This window comes from Odontesthes bonariensis, chromosome 21, assembly GCF_027942865.1.
Source record: "Odontesthes bonariensis isolate fOdoBon6 chromosome 21, fOdoBon6.hap1, whole genome shotgun sequence".
NCBI classification, from domain to species: Eukaryota; Metazoa; Chordata; class Actinopteri; order Atheriniformes; family Atherinopsidae; genus Odontesthes; species Odontesthes bonariensis.
The window spans coordinates 1799893-1817823 of record NC_134526.1 but is presented as its reverse complement, the minus strand read 5'-3'; the positions used below and the strand labels follow the sequence as shown (position 1 = coordinate 1817823).

General features: G+C 47.1%; 1 protein-coding gene across 2 annotated transcripts in view; it reads left to right on the top strand.

Annotated features, from left to right (window-relative positions):
- The window catches only part of LOC142371743 (uncharacterized), a 43874-nt gene continuing 25943 nt past the window's right edge, over positions 1 to 17931 (top strand). The window contains exon 1 of one of the 2 annotated variants that reach the window (XM_075454477.1): positions 1 to 370. In XM_075454477.1, the coding sequence (XP_075310592.1) occupies positions 119 to 370 (252 nt within the window). In that variant the 5' untranslated portion in view covers positions 1 to 118. The remainder of the gene's footprint in view (positions 371 to 17931) is intronic. The other variant, XM_075454478.1, reaches the window with a different exon arrangement.

The window sequence follows — 17931 nt, the reverse complement described above, 5'->3', positions numbered from 1 at the left end:
GTCAGATTGTGTCTCGCGGCGGGATGCGCCGCGGCTCAGAGCGCGTGTGATCACAGCCTGAACACCCGCCGTCCGGCCCCTGGAACCTGTCCGACTCCTCCGCCACCAAGCCCGCATCATGGACCTGGACCCGGCCGTCATCATCCCCGCCGTCCTCTTCACCGTCGTGGCCATTTATTTCGCCGCTTCTCTGCTCAACAAGAAGCCCGACAGCTCCGCCGCATCTGCGGGGAAGAAGAAGCCCAAAGTCGGCTATGGAGACGACATCCCCCCGTCCAGGGCTCTGGCGCCTCCGCGCGCTGCCCCCCCGCGACCCGAGCCCCCAGCCCCGGCCGTGAACATCCAGAAAGCCCCGGAGCCCAAAGTTAAAGTAAGACCCGGGCCGGGAATAAACTGTTAGAATAAACTGTTAGAATAACATTCTTCATTTAAATCTGAACTTCTTTTAAAGATGATTTCAAATAAGACATGTTTATGAAACAAATGTCCGGATGTTACATCAGAGATTAATTTGGGTTCTGGTCGATACTTCAAGCCAAGAAAGGCCGAAACTATTATTTTATTAGTTTTATTTCAACATCACAACTGAATATTTAGTCATTCTACATTTACAAAGCAGCCACTTTTGATTAAAACCAGTACTTTTTCTGATATTTACATCAGTTTTCCTGTAAAATCAGATGTTTATTGGTAATTATTGATGATGCAGCTTCAGTTTTAAACCAAGCTGCCAACATAAATGGTGATTTTAAGTAGTTTTCTTCTGTTAAAGGAGCTCAAACATTTCCAGTTGGAGATTTCTGGGACAAAATGCGACATTTTGACTCTTTCTTGGTAGATTATCAAACAATTTCATGACAGAAAAAATAACTGTGAGATGAGTGTGTGATGGAAACAGTGAGCGGAGGAATGGATCCAGGCGGCCCGGAATGTGGGACACTGGTCGGACTGTCTGAGGGTCGCTGCTGAATCACTCTGATCGATCTGCCTCGCGGGGCTTCCAGCTGGGAGCTCGTGCCAGGACTGAGTTTCAGAAAACACTCTGGTTTAGATGCGGTGTCGCCATGTGCCAGTAGGGGGCGATCATTTTATTCCTCCTCCAACAACAACAACAACACATCTGTTTCCATTAAAAAAGATATTAAATATTATAAAATTAAATTAAATATTATAAAATGGTGTTGATGGAGATGTACAAATAACCAGAGGTGGGTAGAGCAGCCAAAAATTATACTCAAGTAAAAGTACTGTTACTTCAGAATAATATGACTCAAGTAAAAGTAAAAAGTATTCATCCAAATAATTACTTGAGTAAGGGTGAAAAAACTACTCGAGTACTGAGTAACTGTTGAGTAACGTCTGATTTATTTGTTAACACAAGCATTCAATCAGACAGACAAAAATACTAAATAATCATCTTTAGGCCAATTAGAATATAAATAGAAAAATACTTTATTCATCCCCCAATGAGGGAAATTCAAATTAGTCAAGTAGCTCAAAAAATTATAAATATTTACAATGATTGTATATCAACAACAACAATAATAGTACCAATTCTAGTAAAAATACTACTACTAACTAATAATGATAAATGACTAAATAAACAAATAAATAAAAAAAATCAATTTGAGAAAGAGAAATCCAATTACAGTTAATCCAATTGATAAAATAAATTAAAATGAATGAATTCATTACAAAATAACTTAAATTAAAATAATCCAGGTAAATTCAGGTACTTCAATAAAAAATAAGAGCCTTAGGAAATGTTTAAAACGTATGTAACCCATATGTAACCTAAAAAACAAACATTCATCTATCCATGGGGGAAAAACGAGTTTAGGAAACTTAGCGTTAGATGTTGAGTTTCTGCTGAAATGTGCGTTTGTTTTGGTTGACACAGAAGACACATAATGTAGCTGCTGTTTCTCACTCTTTGTAAGGTAAACATGCTTTCAGTATGAGGCCTCGTCTGCGTCTTCATTTCCCACCGTTGGTTCTGACATTTTTCATCTGTTTCTTTGTTTGTTTGCTACGACTGCTAATGCTAAAGCTAACCCGTCCCGCCGCTGAGATCGAGTACGGTCACGTGACCAGACCGCACGGCTGCGTCTGATTGGTGGAACACAGTCAGGTGGTAGAGCCTTTGGTGGAAGTCTCTCTCTCTGTCAGAATAAAACATTAAAATGAGGCGTACGCGGGGGGATAAAAATAATGAGGCGTAGAATACCAAAGAGGTAAGAAGAAAAGTAACCAGCTCATTGTAGCCTAATGTAGCGGAGTAAGAGGACAGTTTCTGCTGCACACATCTACTCAAGTAAAAGTAAAAAGTATAGAGATTTAAAAATACTCCTAGAAGTATAATGTTTTCAAAAACTAACTCATGTAAATGTAACTCGTTACTACCCACCTCTGGTTATTGTATTTGATGTTTTTAAGCCTGATGAAGTTGTTTTTATTTCTAACGTTGTTGCCTTCATGCATCCAGGAAGTGAAGCAATGTCGTCCAACAGTTTTAAAGATAATGATGATGGTTTTCTGACTAAATAACTGCCTAAACCTAACCAGAAAGAGACGGAAGTGTTTTAGTAAAGTTTAGTTGTTTAAAGGGATATTTTATGGAAGACCAAAAGGGTCACAAAGTGTAAACTGACGTTTTTACTCAAACATGAGGCATCTTTTAAAAGTCACAGATTTTACAGGCTCACTATTTGTAAAACCACAACATAGTATAGTATAGCAGATGTTTTTTTCCCATCATGCACCTGGTGGAGGTTCTTGGCAACACTGGTAACTCCTTCTGTTGTGGTAATAAAGGAGATGAAACATCGTAGAGACTTTCGTGCTGCTTCCATAATGCAGTCACCTGATCTTCCTTCGGTCCAACTGAACCATACGATTTCCTGCCTCGTCGCCATGGTTACCGTCAGCCTCAGCGTCCCCTGCTTCCTGTTTGGAAGCGACGGCAGCGCACGTGTTGGTTGGAAACTCAGAACAAGACACAATTTTGCATAAAACAAGTGTTACGGATTCAGCTCCACACTGCTGTTGCTTCCACATATCACAGACGACCACCAGGTGGATTATGGGGTGTTTAATACAGCTATTTTCCTGTAGCATGTAGCATGTAGCACCGCAGCGGTGTGGGAAAGTTAAGTCCTCTTTCCTCTGTGCGTCTAATAAACAAAATACAATAATAAGTACTAATACTAATAAGTAAAATACAGAAACCCATTCTAATGTGGAATAATCCCCTCAATCTTTATGTCACATGAAATATCTTTTAGGAACACATTCAACATCTTACATTAAATTCAAGATTAGATGAACAAATGTGAGCTATTTAACTGGACAAATAAAAAGGCTGCTCACATAGGCTGATATACAAAATAAAACATCATAAAAACTGGTGTTTAGGACAGTTAAAGGAGAGTAAAAACAAAATAAAACGTCATAAAAACTGGTGTTTAGGACAGTTAAAGGAGAGTAAAAACAAAATAAAACGTCATAAAAACTGATGTGGGAAAGTTAGAGTCACAGTCTCGGGACAATCTGACACCTGACACGAGGGGAAACATTTAAGCTAGTTTAGCATCATTAACTACTCTGTAAACATACTTTTATGGTCTAATAACTCACAGTAAGCGCTCCGAACTGTTAGCAAAGGTCCCAGTGAGTACATGACACAGTAAATTATAAAGAATAAACATCTGAAACGTAATATGAAATAATTAATTATCCATAATAAGACCATTTAAGAGGACGTCTTACCACATAAAGTCCTCTTTTCTCTGTGCAGTACCCAAACCAACCACTACGCCAACAGATTGCTGTGTGTTGCACCTCTTTTGCCATAATTTAATAGGCACAAATCTACTCTGTTACACCAGACCAAAGACTCCTGATGATGTTAAACGTGTTTGAGTCTGATGTGAGAAATACCGCCTTAAAACCGCCTGGCCCGAGCTTTATGACCACCTTAAAGCAAACGGCTGAGATCAGGGGAGTTTAAAAAAGCTCTTTGGAACTCTGATCCCCAGTTGAGTTGTCATCAGCTGTCACCAGATGCTGGAAGTCGATCTGCGGACGCACCGCGGCGTGAAGTGAAACCTTTTACTGGAGGTCGACCCTCTGGAAGCTGTTACCACTGAAGGGGGCCGACCGCGGGCCGCCGTTCGGCTGCTTTTGGGCCCGTTTCCACTTTGAGACGAGGCCTTTAAAAAGCCAGAAGAATGTTCCCAACATGAATCCTATACTTCCAGGCATGTTCACGGTGCCGGCGTGTTATTTCATCCTGCTTCCTCCGGCTCATCACTCCGACCCTCAGTGGAACACTTTGCTACCACTTTGAACACTCAGACGCGTTCTGATTGGTCGGTAACACCAGCTGATGTCAATGCTTTGGTCACGGCTGATTCCGAGTCTTCTGAAAACACGAGTGTTTTATGTTCATATCGCGTTTTATCGACTGAAAAACGGATGGTGAGGGATGAGGGAAAGCTGCAGGAAGAGGGAGAAGGTTCCAGGTTTGTTCCAGGTTCCTGGGATGTTTCCAAAGGGAACGCTCGTCCTTACTTTTAGTCCAGGGAACCAAGGTGGGATCCAGGCTGAAGGGGAGCTCCAGCCTTGGACTGGTGAGACGGATATGCTGGCATGGAGGGTGGAACAGGTAGAGGAAGGCTGGAAGAGACAAACCTAGGTCAGGCTCGGGTCAAACCGTTGGAGCCGGCCGAGTTACCACGATAAAGTGAGAACAATGTGGCCACGGCTGGCTGAGGCTCCTGTAAGTGTGTCCTGATGAGGGCGAGGAACAGGTGTGGAAGCAGGAACAATCCAGTGTCCGCCCCAGACTCCCAGGAGACCTGCTCAGCCCCGCCTAGGAACGCCAAGGAACGCTTACGAATGCCGAGGAACGCTTACGAATGCGTAGGAATGCCTAAGAATACCGAGGAACGCTGAGGAGCGCCTAGGAACGCTTAGGAACGCCTACGAACACTGAGGAACGCCTAGGAACGCCTATGAACGCTTAGGAACGCCTACGAACGCTGAGGAACGCTTAGGAACGCTTAGGAACGCTTAAGAACGCTGAAGAACGCCTAGGAACGCCTATGAACGCTTAGGAACGCCTACGAACGCTGAGGAACGCTTAGGAACGCTTAGGAACGCTTAGGAACGCCGAGGAACGCCTAAGAACGCTTAAGAACGCTTAAGAACGCTTAGGAACACCGAGGAACGCCTAGGAACGCAGATGAACGCCTAGGAACGCAGATGAACGCCTAAGAACGCTTAAGAACGCTAAAGAATGCTTAAGAACGATTAGGAACGCTTAGGAACACCGAGGAACGCCTAGGAATGCAGAAGAACGCCTAGGAACGCAGATGAACGCCTAAGAACGCTTAAGAACGCTAAAGAATGCTTAAGAACGCTTAAGAACGCTTAGGAACACCGAGGAACGCCTAGGAATGCAGAAGAACGCTTAAGATCGCTTAAGAACGCCTAGGAACGCTTAGGAACGCCAAGGAACGCCTAGGAACACCAAGGAACGCTTAGGAACGCCGAGGACCCAGCAACCAAAGAGCAACAACAGCCAGACATGATCAGCTTGACGCTGTGGTGCTCAATAAGTTATTTAATTCAGTTTGGACGGTCTGTGTCTAACAGAGAACTTTGAGGCTTTTCTGTGGTGAGAAATAGTTTCTTCAAACTGAGGCTAAAGGCCTCGGTCTGCTTCTCCATGGTCACGCAGAGGCTTTAAACCTTTGGAAGTTCTCCGTCGGGATGTCGGATACCCAAGGCAGTTCACCTCCCGATCAGCAGGCGGCGCTACGCTGGACGACACAATCTCTTACGTCTATTGTGAAAGTGGCTGATTGGTGGTTCACCTTCCGGCTCCGTTCCTCCTCACAGCGAACGATGGCGACCGACAGAGAAAGACTGTTGTTGAGTCGGAGCTCGTTGATGTTGAAATGAAATAATTTTGACCAAATGTTGCCCGGCACACAGTAAACTCTTTCAAAGATGGCGGTGTTGTTGTTCTGAGAGGAAGGAGCTAAACCCGGAAGGTGATTCAGGAAATGATGTTGAGCCTTAAAGTCAAACTCCAGCTGGACCGTTGGTGATGATCAGGCTTCATCAGTCTCTTTCCAGCCTCTCTGTACATTTCAGGAGGGATTTGAGGGTTTTCTTGTTCTCCTTCTCATCTTTCTTACAGTTATCAGTTGCTCTTAGTGGAGAGCGGGGTCCAAACTGACCGACTGCCCCTGAATGCTCCACAGGATTCAACACTTCCTGTTTTAGTCTCCTCTTTTGATTCCTTATGACAGTTAAATTATTTTATTCTCATTTCTCCCCATTTAACTGATTTTATTAATTTATTCTAATTTTAGTTTGATTTGGGTCAGTTTATGGTTGTTTTAAGCATTTGAACTTTAACTCGACTCGTAGTTGTGCAGCTTCACCTGAGGATGATGTCATCAGGTGAGGCAAAGCTGACCTCACTTTTCCTGTTGGCGCCCGCTGGGTTTTACTCCGACACTCAGTGGGGTCACATGGCTCTGAAAGGATCGGATTATTGGCTAAATTACAATCAGACTGAGTTATTAAGGGTAATTCTCCTTGGATATATGGCGGTGAATGAATGGGATCAGAGGCACAAAGCGTGTCATACCCCGGTATGATAGGTGGCGCTGTACCCATTCCAGCTGTTGCTAATAGAGCCACTTCCTGTTGACCTCTTCACCACCAACAACAACAACAAACTCAGGCATTGGAGAAAGATGGAGAACGCAGAGCCAGATGAAGCTACGTCCCTCTACATTTGGTCTGTGATGAGCTGCTTGTTGCACAAACTCGATGCCCAACGGAGCATTCTCCATCGCGTTGTTTGTTTCTTTCTGACGGCGACAACAACAGGAATATCGTCTCCTTTGACTTCCGGGTCACGACCCCGGGAAAACATCTGGAGCATGCGCAGAACGCAAAGTCTGATTCACCACGTGCTTCAGCGTCTACAAGCAGGTTTAGAGTGACTTTCAACCCAGTTATCTCGGGGTCTGAATCCCATCCGATCCAGTTCTTAGTCAGATTAAGGTGTCTACATGCACTTAATAACTCAGTCTGAATGTAATTTAGCCAATAATCCGATCCGATCCAATTCTTAGTCAGATTAAGGTGTCTACATGCATTTAAAGGGATAGTTTGCCTCTTTTGACATGAAGCTGTATGACATCCCATACTGGTGATATTATTTATGAACATTTTCCTACCCCCCGCTGCGTCCTGTGAGCTGAGTTACAGTCTCGTTGGTATTACTGGGCACGTCGAACCAGTGCACCACCATTTGTCGGTCACCCTGTGTCTCACAGCTGCAGCTGTGGCTCCAACTTCAGCTGGGACCACTTCTCTGTCCCCCTCCTCTCTCTCTCTGCCCGTTCTAACTCCATCTGGTGAAGTTCGGCATCTGTATATTCTGGTTCATAAAGATATCCCTTTAGCTCTGTGGTAAAAGGGATGTCTTCATCATCGGTGTCGTAGTCAGACATGATTACGTTAACTTTCCGAGCAGTAAACACCGAGAAACAGGCGCAGCTGTCGGCAGGCGGCAGCGCGCAATGATACTGCAACCTAGTGCCAAGCGATTGTGAGGTGAAACTTTTTCGGAAGATACGATTTTGTGATGCAAATGTATTACTCTTTTGAATGCATATTCTTTTCAGAAGCAAAATGCTTTATTTGTGAAGCCCCAGCCAACTAGCCGGACTACTTACTTCACCCCCAAAACGAGGCTGGAACTCTGCTCACAGGACGCAGCAGGGGGTAAGAAGATGTTCATAAATGATATTACTAGTATGGGATGTCATACAGCTTCATGTCAAAAGAGGCAAACTGTCCCTTTAATAACTCAGTCTGATTGTGATTTAGCCAATAATCCGATCCTTTCGGTGCCATGTGACCCCACTGACTGTGACTTTCAACCGAGTTATCGTGAGTTGTCTTAATCCGATCCAATTCTTAGTCAGATTAAGGTGTCTACATGCACTGCTGCTACATGCCTACAGAAAGCTGACACTACACCCAATACATAATGATAATACATACACAGAGGAACAATAATGATCATTGGACTCTACACCAAAACATTTCATAAACGCATGAAATTTGCGATTTTGAATTTGCCGCTTGGAAATCCTTCCTGGAATTCCAGACTGGGGGCGGGGCTTCCGTGCGACGTCACAGGTGCCATGGGTTTTCCTGGCTCCCGCTATAGTATGCTTGTTGAGTGGTGAAGGCAATAAAACGTTGGGTTCAGTGCAGTTTTTATTGCGAGTAGATGTACGAAGTGCTGTGGGTGCGTGTGTTGCCCTCGGCACCAGCAGCTCACACCACCGGGGACAGAGGAAGCAGAGAGACCCGCGGTCGGAACTTGTGTCTGTGCCTCCCTGTCCGCCTGCCTCCTCTCTGGTGAAATCAGCCGGAGCCATCCCGCCGTGTTCAGCTCCCTGCGGTGCGGACGCTCAGGGGGAATCCACCTGGCGGAGAGCGGACACACCGCGGGATGGTTGCCCTGAAATCAGCCGGCAGAGCGATCAAGAGCCCCGACGTGGACATGATCGCTCTGCCGGCTGATTTCCACTTTCCACCTGGCGGAGAGTGTTTCCGCTCTCTGCCAGGTGGATTCCCCCTGAGCGTCCGCACCGCAGGGAGCTGAACACGGCGGGATGGCTCTGGCTGATTTCACCAGAGAGGAGGCAGGCGGACAGGGAGACACAGTTCCGACCGCGGGTCTCTCTGCTTCCTCTGTCCCCGGTGGTGTGAGCTGCTGCTGCTGAGGACAACACACGCACTTCGTACATCTACTCGCAATAAAAACTGCACTGAACCCAACGTTTTATATTTCCAAGCGACGTCCCGCGGCACACATCGAAATTTGCCGTGAAGAAGCTGTCCAGGTGTGGCAAACTGCTGGCTTCGCTACCAGAACTACTGGGGGTTGTTCCAGCAGCTGGCACTTGTGACGTCACGCACCTGTCGTTCCAGTTTGCCAAATTCGAGTCAAATGTGGTGATAGTTTATTGGGTCGAATCAGGACTATCCAGGGGCCTAAAATTATTTTAAAATCATAAAAAAAATTCCATGGTATATAAGGAATCGATCTGCTATTTCAGTTTTGTGCAAAAAAATCACCTTTCTGTAGGCCTTTAACCAATAATCCGATCCTTTCGGTGCCATGTGACGCCGCTGAGTGCTGTGAGCTGTTGTGATGCTGTTAAACCTCCTGTAAGGGTAAAGGTGACCATCGTTTGCATAGAACCGAGCGCAGGTTATATGAACAGGAGCAGCTGCGTTGGACCCCCCTCTCAGCCTGGGAGCAGGGGTCACTCGACCTCTTCGGGGCCCATGTGAGCCGGACGACCCAAAAATAAAGCAGCTGCTCCACTTTTCTGTGCTGGAAAAGTATCTGGACACGAATCTGGAGCGAGCTGCCAGCAGCTCGGAGCCCCGCCCCCCCTCCTCGCCCTCTGATGGCGCTCAGCGAGGCGGCCGCCGTGCAGCGCGGTGTCCACAGCTGCTGGATAAAGGATGTTTGTGCAGCTCAGACACAGTCCTGTTGTCTCAGCCTGTGGGGGGGGGGGCAGGGACAGCATGGCTTCTGTTGGTTCTACACTCAGAGTCCCAGGGCCTGACGGGGCAGCTTCAGATTTACGGCTCTGCATGTCAGAGTCGCAGCTTAATGCGGCTCCGTGACATTTATGTTCCAAGCATGTTGTCCTGATCCTGCAGCTAGAGTTACAGGCCCCGCCCCCTCCCCTCCGCTGCCCAAATAAGGCAGCGGCACACAAAAACGCAGCCAGCGTGCTCAGACCAGTCCGCTTAACTGGTTTTATTTATTTATTTTTTTTTCCAAATATCTTTATTGGGTTTTATTACTTTATAGAACACTTAAACTGTGACTACAACACTCACACACACATACGCACGCACACACATACCTAAACATGCACAGTCCTAACATCAATAACTCAAAGTACAAAATTCTAACCTGAAATACAGACACATTATAATGTAATAACGATCTCCCTTAAAATAAATAAGTAAATAAACAAACATAAATAAATAAATACATTACATTCCAGATTCTATAATGCTCATGTATGGTTCCCAAAGATGAACAAACTCTTTCAGTTTTCCCTTATGAGTAATATATGTAATATATGTTAGTCTTTCTAGACCAGGGAGGGGCAACTTCCATGATAAAGAGGGCCAACATTTTTTCAGCACTATCATCGGAGGGCCAAATGACCACGCACATCGAATAATTGGATATGAAAGACGCTACAAACGATTCTCAATAAGAACACATTTTATATTAATTTATATCTGTATGTTTATTGCACCAACACACAACTATTTTCTGCATATAAATGCATTTTAACACGAAAAAACATTTGCTTAAAAAAAAGTGCAAAAAGGAATTTGAACTCCTTCATAATAAAGAACAAAACTGAAGAGGTACTCTTCTTCCCATTTTGGCTGAAAAATGTGATTTTTCTCGGGCAACTTTTCTCTTTTTGCCGCTGCTAGCGGCCATGGCTCTTGACTTTCCTATTCGCTGTTGCGGAAAGCGGCCCGGGCCCTGCTATTGTTTGTGTTTGGCGCGCCCTCTATCGGTCAACAGTTTAATTACAATTTTTATTTATTATAATTTTTTTTAATTATTAAATTATTATTGATCTATTTGCGGGCCGTACTGAGTGAGGACGAGGGCCGTGTGCGGCCCCCGGGCCGCCAGTTGCCCATCCCTGTTCTAGACCAATGCACTCTGAAAGTTCTTTTATCCACTGTTTCATGGAAGGAGCCTCTATTATCATTATTATTTTTTTTATTTATTATTATTATTAGGTCCTTTGACCTAATAATAATAATAATATAATTATTATTTATTATTTTCCTTTGTTTTTTAGACATTTAGTACAAGTATCTGGAATGTTGTCGGACATATGGTGAAGTTTAACAGGAGTTCTGTAGATCCGCATTAAACATTTCTATTGGAGGAGCTTAAACCTTGTGTTTATTGTTTGTGTTTGTGCCTTTAAACGAGCCTCGTTCCAATCTTTTTTCAGTTATATCTTCTTGTATGTCATCCCTCCAGGCCTTTAACCTTTCCGGTTAACTGGTTTTATTCTGGTTCTGTTCAGCTTTCAGGGGAAGTTCAGAGCTGATTCTCTGCCTCATTCTGTGGGAGTTCCTGCTGCTGCTGAGCTCCATTTAAGGAGATGTGAGTCCATCCTGCAGCTTTCAGGGCGGAAACATGGCCAGAGGCTTATTTTACTTTATTTAGCTCCATTTTTTTAGTTTTTTTTTAGTTAGGTATAATTGAAATTGAAATAATATAAATACAAATTTTATATTTTATTATAAAAAAAAATATAAATTTTCAATATAAATTGAAAAAAATAATATATATATTTTTTTATGTTTATTTTTATTTTAGTTTTCGTGTATCGTGATACTAAAGCAGGAAAAAGACCTCCAGGATATACAGATCTGTGCCACCAGAGAGAAACTAAGTGAACCCCTGATCCAACAGCTGGTAGCAGCAGTGTGTGAGAAACTAAGTGAACCCCTGATCCAGCAGCTGGTAGCAGCAGTGAGTGAGAAACTAAGTGAACCCCTGATCCAGCAGCTGGTAGCAGCAGTGAGTGAGAAACTAAGTGAACCCCTGATCCAGCAGCTGGTAGCAGCAGTGTGTGAGAAACTAAGTGAACCCCTGATCCAGCAGCTGGTAGCAGCAGTGTGTGAGAAACTAAGTGAACCCCTGATCCAGCAGCTGGTAGCAGCAGTGAGTGAGAAACTAAGTGAACCCCTGATCCAGCAGCTGGTAGCAGCAGTGAGTGAGAAACTAAGTGAACCCCTGATCCAGCAGCTGGCAGCAGCAGTGAGTGAGAAACTAAGTGAACCCCTGATCCAGCAGCTGGTAGCAGCAGTGAGAAACTAAGTGAACCCCTGATCCAGCAGCTGGTAGCAGCAGTGAGTGAGAAACTAAGTGAACCCCTGATCCAGCATCTGGTAGCAGCAGTGTGTGAGAAACTAAGTGAACCCCTGATCCAGCAGCTGGTAGCAGCAGTGTGTGAGAAACTAAGTGAACCCCTGATCCAGCAGCTGGTAGCAGTAGTGAGAAACTAAGTGAACCCCTGATCCAGCAGCTGGTAGCAGCAGTGAGTGAGAAACTAAGTGAACCCCTGATCCAGCAGCTGGTAGCAGCAGTGAGTGAGAAACTAAGTGAACCCCTGATCCAGCAGCTGGTAGCAGCAGTGAGTGAGAAACTAAGTGAACCCCTGATCCAGCAGCTGGCAGCAGCAGTGAGTGAGAAACTAAGTGAACCCCTGATCCAGCAGCTGGTAGCAGCAGTGTGTGAGAAACTAAGTGAACCCCTGATCCAGCAGCTGGCAGCAGCAGTGAGTGAGAAACTAAGTGAACCCCTGATCCAGCAGCTGGTAGCAGCAGTGAGTGAGAAACTAAGTGAACCCCTGATCCAGCAGCAGTGAGTGAGAAACTAAGTGAACCCCTGATCCAGCAGCTGGCAGCAGCAGTGAGTGAGAAACTAAGTGAACCCCTGATCCAGCAGCTGGCAGCAGCAGTGAGTGAGAAACTAAGTGAACCCCTGATCCAGCAGCAGTGAGTGAGAAACTAAGTGAACCCCTGATCCAGCAGCAGTGAGTGAGAAACTAAGTGAACCCCTGATCCAGCAGCTGGTAGCAGCAGTCAGAAACTAAGTGAACCCCTGATCCAGCAGCTGGTAGCAGCAGTCAGAAACTAAGTGAACCCCTGATCCAGCAGCTGGCAGCAGCAGTGAGTGAGAAACTAAGTGAACCCCTGATCCAGCAGCTGGCAGCAGCAGTGAGTGTGAAACTAAGTGAACCCCTGATCCAGCAGCTGGTAGCAGCAGTGAGTGAGAAACTAAGTGAACCCCTGATCCAGCAGCTGGTAGCAGCAGTCAGAAACTAAGTGAACCCCTGATCCAGCAGCTGGTAGTAGCAGTCAGAAACTAAGTGAACCCCTGATCCAGCAGCTGGTAGCAGCAGTCAGAAACTAAGTGAACCCCTGATCCAGCAGCTGGCAGCAGCAGTGAGTGAGAAACTAAGTGAACCCCTGATCCAGCAGCTGGCAGCAGCAGTGAGTGTGAAACTAAGTGAACCCCTGATCCAGCAGCTGGTAGCAGCAGTGAGTGAGAAACTAAGTGAACCCCTGATCCAGCAGCTGGTAGCAGCAGTCAGAAACTAAGTGAACCCCTGATCCAGCAGCTGGTAGCAGCAGTCAGAAACTAAGTGAACCCCTGATCCAGCAGCTGGTAGCAGCAGTCAGAAACTAAGTGAACCCCTGATCCAGCAGCTGGCAGCAGCAGTGAGTGTGAAACTAAGTGAACCCCTGATCCAGCAGCTGGCAGCAGCAGTGAGTGAGAAACTAAGTGAACCCCTGATCCAGCAGCTGGTAGCAGTAGTGAGTGAGAAACTAAGTGAACCCCTGATCCAGCAGCTGGTAGCAGCAGTGAGTGAGAAACTAAGTGAACCCCTGATCCAGCAGCTGGTTGCAGCAGTGAGTGAAAAAGTAAGTGAACCCCTGATCCAGCAGCAGTGAGTGAGAAACTAAGTGAACCCCTGATCCAGCAGCTGGTAGCAGCAGTCAGAAACTAAGTGAACCCCTGATCCAGCAGCTGGTAGCAGCAGTCAGAAACTAAGTGAACCCCTGATCCAGCAGCTGGTAGCAGCAGTGAGTGAGAAACTAAGTGAACCCCTGATCCAGCAGCTGGTAGCAGCAGTGAGTGAGAAACTAAGTGAACCCCTGATCCAGCAGCTGGTAGCAGCAGTGAGTGAGAAACTAAGTGAACCCCTGATCCAGCAGCTGGTAGCAGCAGTGTGAGAAACTAAGTGAACCCCTGATCCAGCAGCAGTGAGTGAGAAACTAAGTGAACCCCTGATCCAGCAGCAGTGAGTGAGAAACTAAGTGAACCCCTGATCCAGCAGCTGGTAGCTGCAGTGAGTGAGAAACTAAGTGAACCCCTGATCCAGCAGCTGGTAGCAGCAGTGAGTGAGAAACTAAGTGAACCCCTGATCCAGCAGCTGGTAGCAGCAGTGAGTGAGAAACTAAGTGAACCCCTGATCCAGCAGCTGGTAGCAGCAGTGAGAAACTAAGTGAACCCCTGATCCAGCAGCTGGTAGCAGCAGTGAGTGAGAAACTAAGTGAACCCCTGATCCAGCAGCTGGTAGCAGCAGTGAGTGAGAAACTAAGTGAACCCCTGATCCAGCAGCTGGTAGCAGCAGTGTGTGAGAAACTAAGTGAACCCCTGATCCAGCAGCTGGCAGCAGCAGTGAGTGAGAAACTAAGTGAACCCCTGACCCAGCAGCTGGCAGCAGCAGTGAGTGAGAAACTAAGTGAACCCCTGATCCAGCAGCTGGTAGCAGCAGTGAGTGAGAAACTAAGTGAACCCCTGATCCAGCAGCAGTGAGTGAGAAACTAAGTGAACCCCTGATCCAGCAGTAGTGAGTGAGAAACTAAGTGAACCCCTGATCCAGCAGCAGTGAGTGAGAAACTAAGTGAACCCCTGATCCAGCAGCTGGCAGCAGCAGTGAGTGAGAAACTAAGTGAACCCCTGATCCAGCAGCTGGTAGCAGCAGTGAGTGAGAAACTAAGTGAACCCCTGATCCAGCAGCTGGTAGCAGCAGTGAGTGAGAAACTAAGTGAACCCCTGATCCAGCAGCTGGTAGCAGCAGTGAGTGAGAAACTAAGTGAACCCCTAATCCAGCAGCTGGTAGCAGCAGTGTGTGAGAAACTAAGTGAACCCCTGATCCAGCAGCTGGTAGCAGCAGTGAGTGAGAAACTAAGTGAACCCCTGATCCAGCAGCTGGCAGCAGCAGTGAGTGAGAAACTAAGTGAACCCCTGATCCAGCAGCTGGCAGCAGCAGTGAGTGAGAAACTAAGTGAACCCCTGATCCAGCAGCAGTGAGTGAGAAACTAAGTGAACCCCTGATCCAGCAGCAGTGAGTGAGAAACTAAGTGAACCCCTAATCCAGCAGCTGGTAGCAGCAGTCAGAAACTAAGTGAACCCCTGATCCAGCAGCTGGTAGCAGCAGTCAGAAACTAAGTGAACCCCTGATCCAGCAGCTGGCAGCAGCAGTGAGTGAGAAACTAAGTGAACCCCTGATCCAGCAGCTGGCAGCAGCAGTGAGTGTGAAACTAAGTGAACCCCTGATCCAGCAGCTGGCAGCAGCAGTGAGTGAGAAACTAAGTGAACCCCTGATCCAGCAGCTGGCAGCAGCAGTGAGTGAGAAACTAAGTGAACCCCTGATCCAGCAGCTGGTAGCAGCAGTGAGTGAGAAACTAAGTGAACCCCTGATCCAGCAGCTGGTAGCAGCAGTGAGTGAGAAACTAAGTGAACCCCTGATCCAGCAGCTGGTAGCAGCAGTGTGTGAGAAACTAAGTGAACCCCTGATCCAGCAGCTGGTAGCAGCAGTGAGTGAGAAACTAAGTGAACCCCTGATCCAGCAGCTGGTAGCAGCAGTGAGTGAGAAACTAAGTGAACCCCTGATCCAGCAGCTGGTTGCAGCAGTGAGTGAAAAAGTAAGTGAACCCCTGATCCAGCAGCAGTGAGTGAGAAACTAAGTGAACCCCTGATCCAGCAGCTGGCAGCAGCAGTGAGTGAGAAACTAAGTGAACCCCTGATCCAGCAGCTGGTAGCAGCAGTCAGAAACTAAGTGAACCCCTGATCCAGCAGCTGGTAGCAGCAGTCAGAAACTAAGTGAACCCCTGATCCAGCAGCTGGTAGCAGCAGTCAGAAACTAAGTGAACCCCTGATCCAGCAGCTGGCAGCAGCAGTGAGTGTGAAACTAAGTGAACCCCTGATCCAGCAGCTGGCAGCAGCAGTGAGTGAGAAACTAAGTGAACCCCTGATCCAGCAGCTGGTAGCAGTAGTGAGTGAGAAACTAAGTGAACCCCTGATCCAGCAGCTGGTAGCAGCAGTGAGTGAGAAACTAAGTGAACCCCTGATCCAGCAGCTGGTTGCAGCAGTGAGTGAAAAAGTAAGTGAACCCCTGATCCAGCAGCAGTGAGTGAGAAACTAAGTGAACCCCTGATCCAGCAGCAGTGAGTGAGAAACTAAGTGAACCCCTGATCCAGCAGCTGGTAGCAGCAGTCAGAAACTAAGTGAACCCCTGATCCAGCAGCTGGTAGCAGCAGTCAGAAACTAAGTGAACCCCTGATCCAGCAGCTGGTAGCAGCAGTGAGTGAGAAACTAAGTGAACCCCTGATCCAGCAGCTGGTAGCAGCAGTGAGTGAGAAACTAAGTGAACCCCTGATCCAGCAGCTGGTAGCAGCAGTGAGTGAGAAACTAAGTGAACCCCTGATCCAGCAGCTGGTAGCAGCAGTGAGTGAGAAACTAAGTGAACCCCTGATCCAGCAGCAGTGAGTGAGAAACTAAGTGAACCCCTGATCCAGCAGCAGTGAGTGAGAAACTAAGTGAACCCCTGATCCAGCAGCTGGTAGCTGCAGTGAGTGAGAAACTAAGTGAACCCCTGATCCAGCAGCTGGTAGCAGCAGTGAGTGAGAAACTAAGTGAACCCCTGATCCAGCAGCTGGTAGCAGCAGTGAGTGAGAAACTAAGTGAACCCCTGATCCAGCAGCTGGTAGCAGCAGTGAGAAACTAAGTGAACCCCTGATCCAGCAGCTGGTAGCAGCAGTGAGTGAGAAACTAAGTGAACCCCTGATCCAGCAGCTGGTAGCAGCAGTGAGTGAGAAACTAAGTGAACCCCTGATCCAGCAGCTGGTAGCAGCAGTGTGTGAGAAACTAAGTGAACCCCTGATCCAGCAGCTGGCAGCAGCAGTGAGTGAGAAACTAAGTGAACCCCTGACCCAGCAGCTGGCAGCAGCAGTGAGTGAGAAACTAAGTGAACCCCTGATCCAGCAGCTGGTAGCAGCAGTGAGTGAGAAACTAAGTGAACCCCTGATCCAGCAGCAGTGAGTGAGAAACTAAGTGAACCCCTGATCCAGCAGTAGTGAGTGAGAAACTGAGTGAACCCCTGATCCAGCAGCAGTGAGTGAGAAACTAAGTGAACCCCTGATCCAGCAGCTGGCAGCAGCAGTGAGTGAGAAACTAAGTGAACCCCTGATCCAGCAGCTGGTAGCAGCAGTGAGTGAGAAACTAAGTGAACCCCTGATCCAGCAGCTGGTAGCAGCAGTGTGTGAGAAACTAAGTGAACCCCTGATCCAGCAGCTGGTAGCAGCAGTGAGTGAGAAACTAAGTGAACCCCTGATCCAGCAGCTGGCAGCAGCAGTGAGTGAGAAACTAAGTGAACCCCTGATCCAGCAGCTGGCAGCAGCAGTGAGTGAGAAACTAAGTGAACCCCTGATCCAGCAGCAGTGAGTGAGAAACTAAGTGAACCCCTGATCCAGCAGCAGTGAGTGAGAAACTAAGTGAACCCCTAATCCAGCAGCTGGTAGCAGCAGTCAGAAACTAAGTGAACCCCTGATCCAGCAGCTGGTAGCAGCAGTCAGAAACTAAGTGAACCCCTGATCCAGCAGCTGGCAGCAGCAGTGAGTGAGAAACTAAGTGAACCCCTGATCCAGCAGCTGGCAGCAGCAGTGAGTGTGAAACTAAGTGAACCCCTGATCCAGCAGCTGGCAGCAGCAGTGAGTGAGAAACTAAGTGAACCCCTGATCCAGCAGCTGGCAGCAGCAGTGAGTGAGAAACTAAGTGAACCCCTGATCCAGCAGCTGGTAGCAGCAGTGAGTGAGAAACTAAGTGAACCCCTGATCCAGCAGCTGGTAGCAGCAGTGAGTGAGAAACTAAGTGAACCCCTGATCCAGCAGCTGGTAGCAGCAGTGTGTGAGAAACTAAGTGAACCCCTGATCCAGCAGCTGGTAGCAGCAGTGAGTGAGAAACTA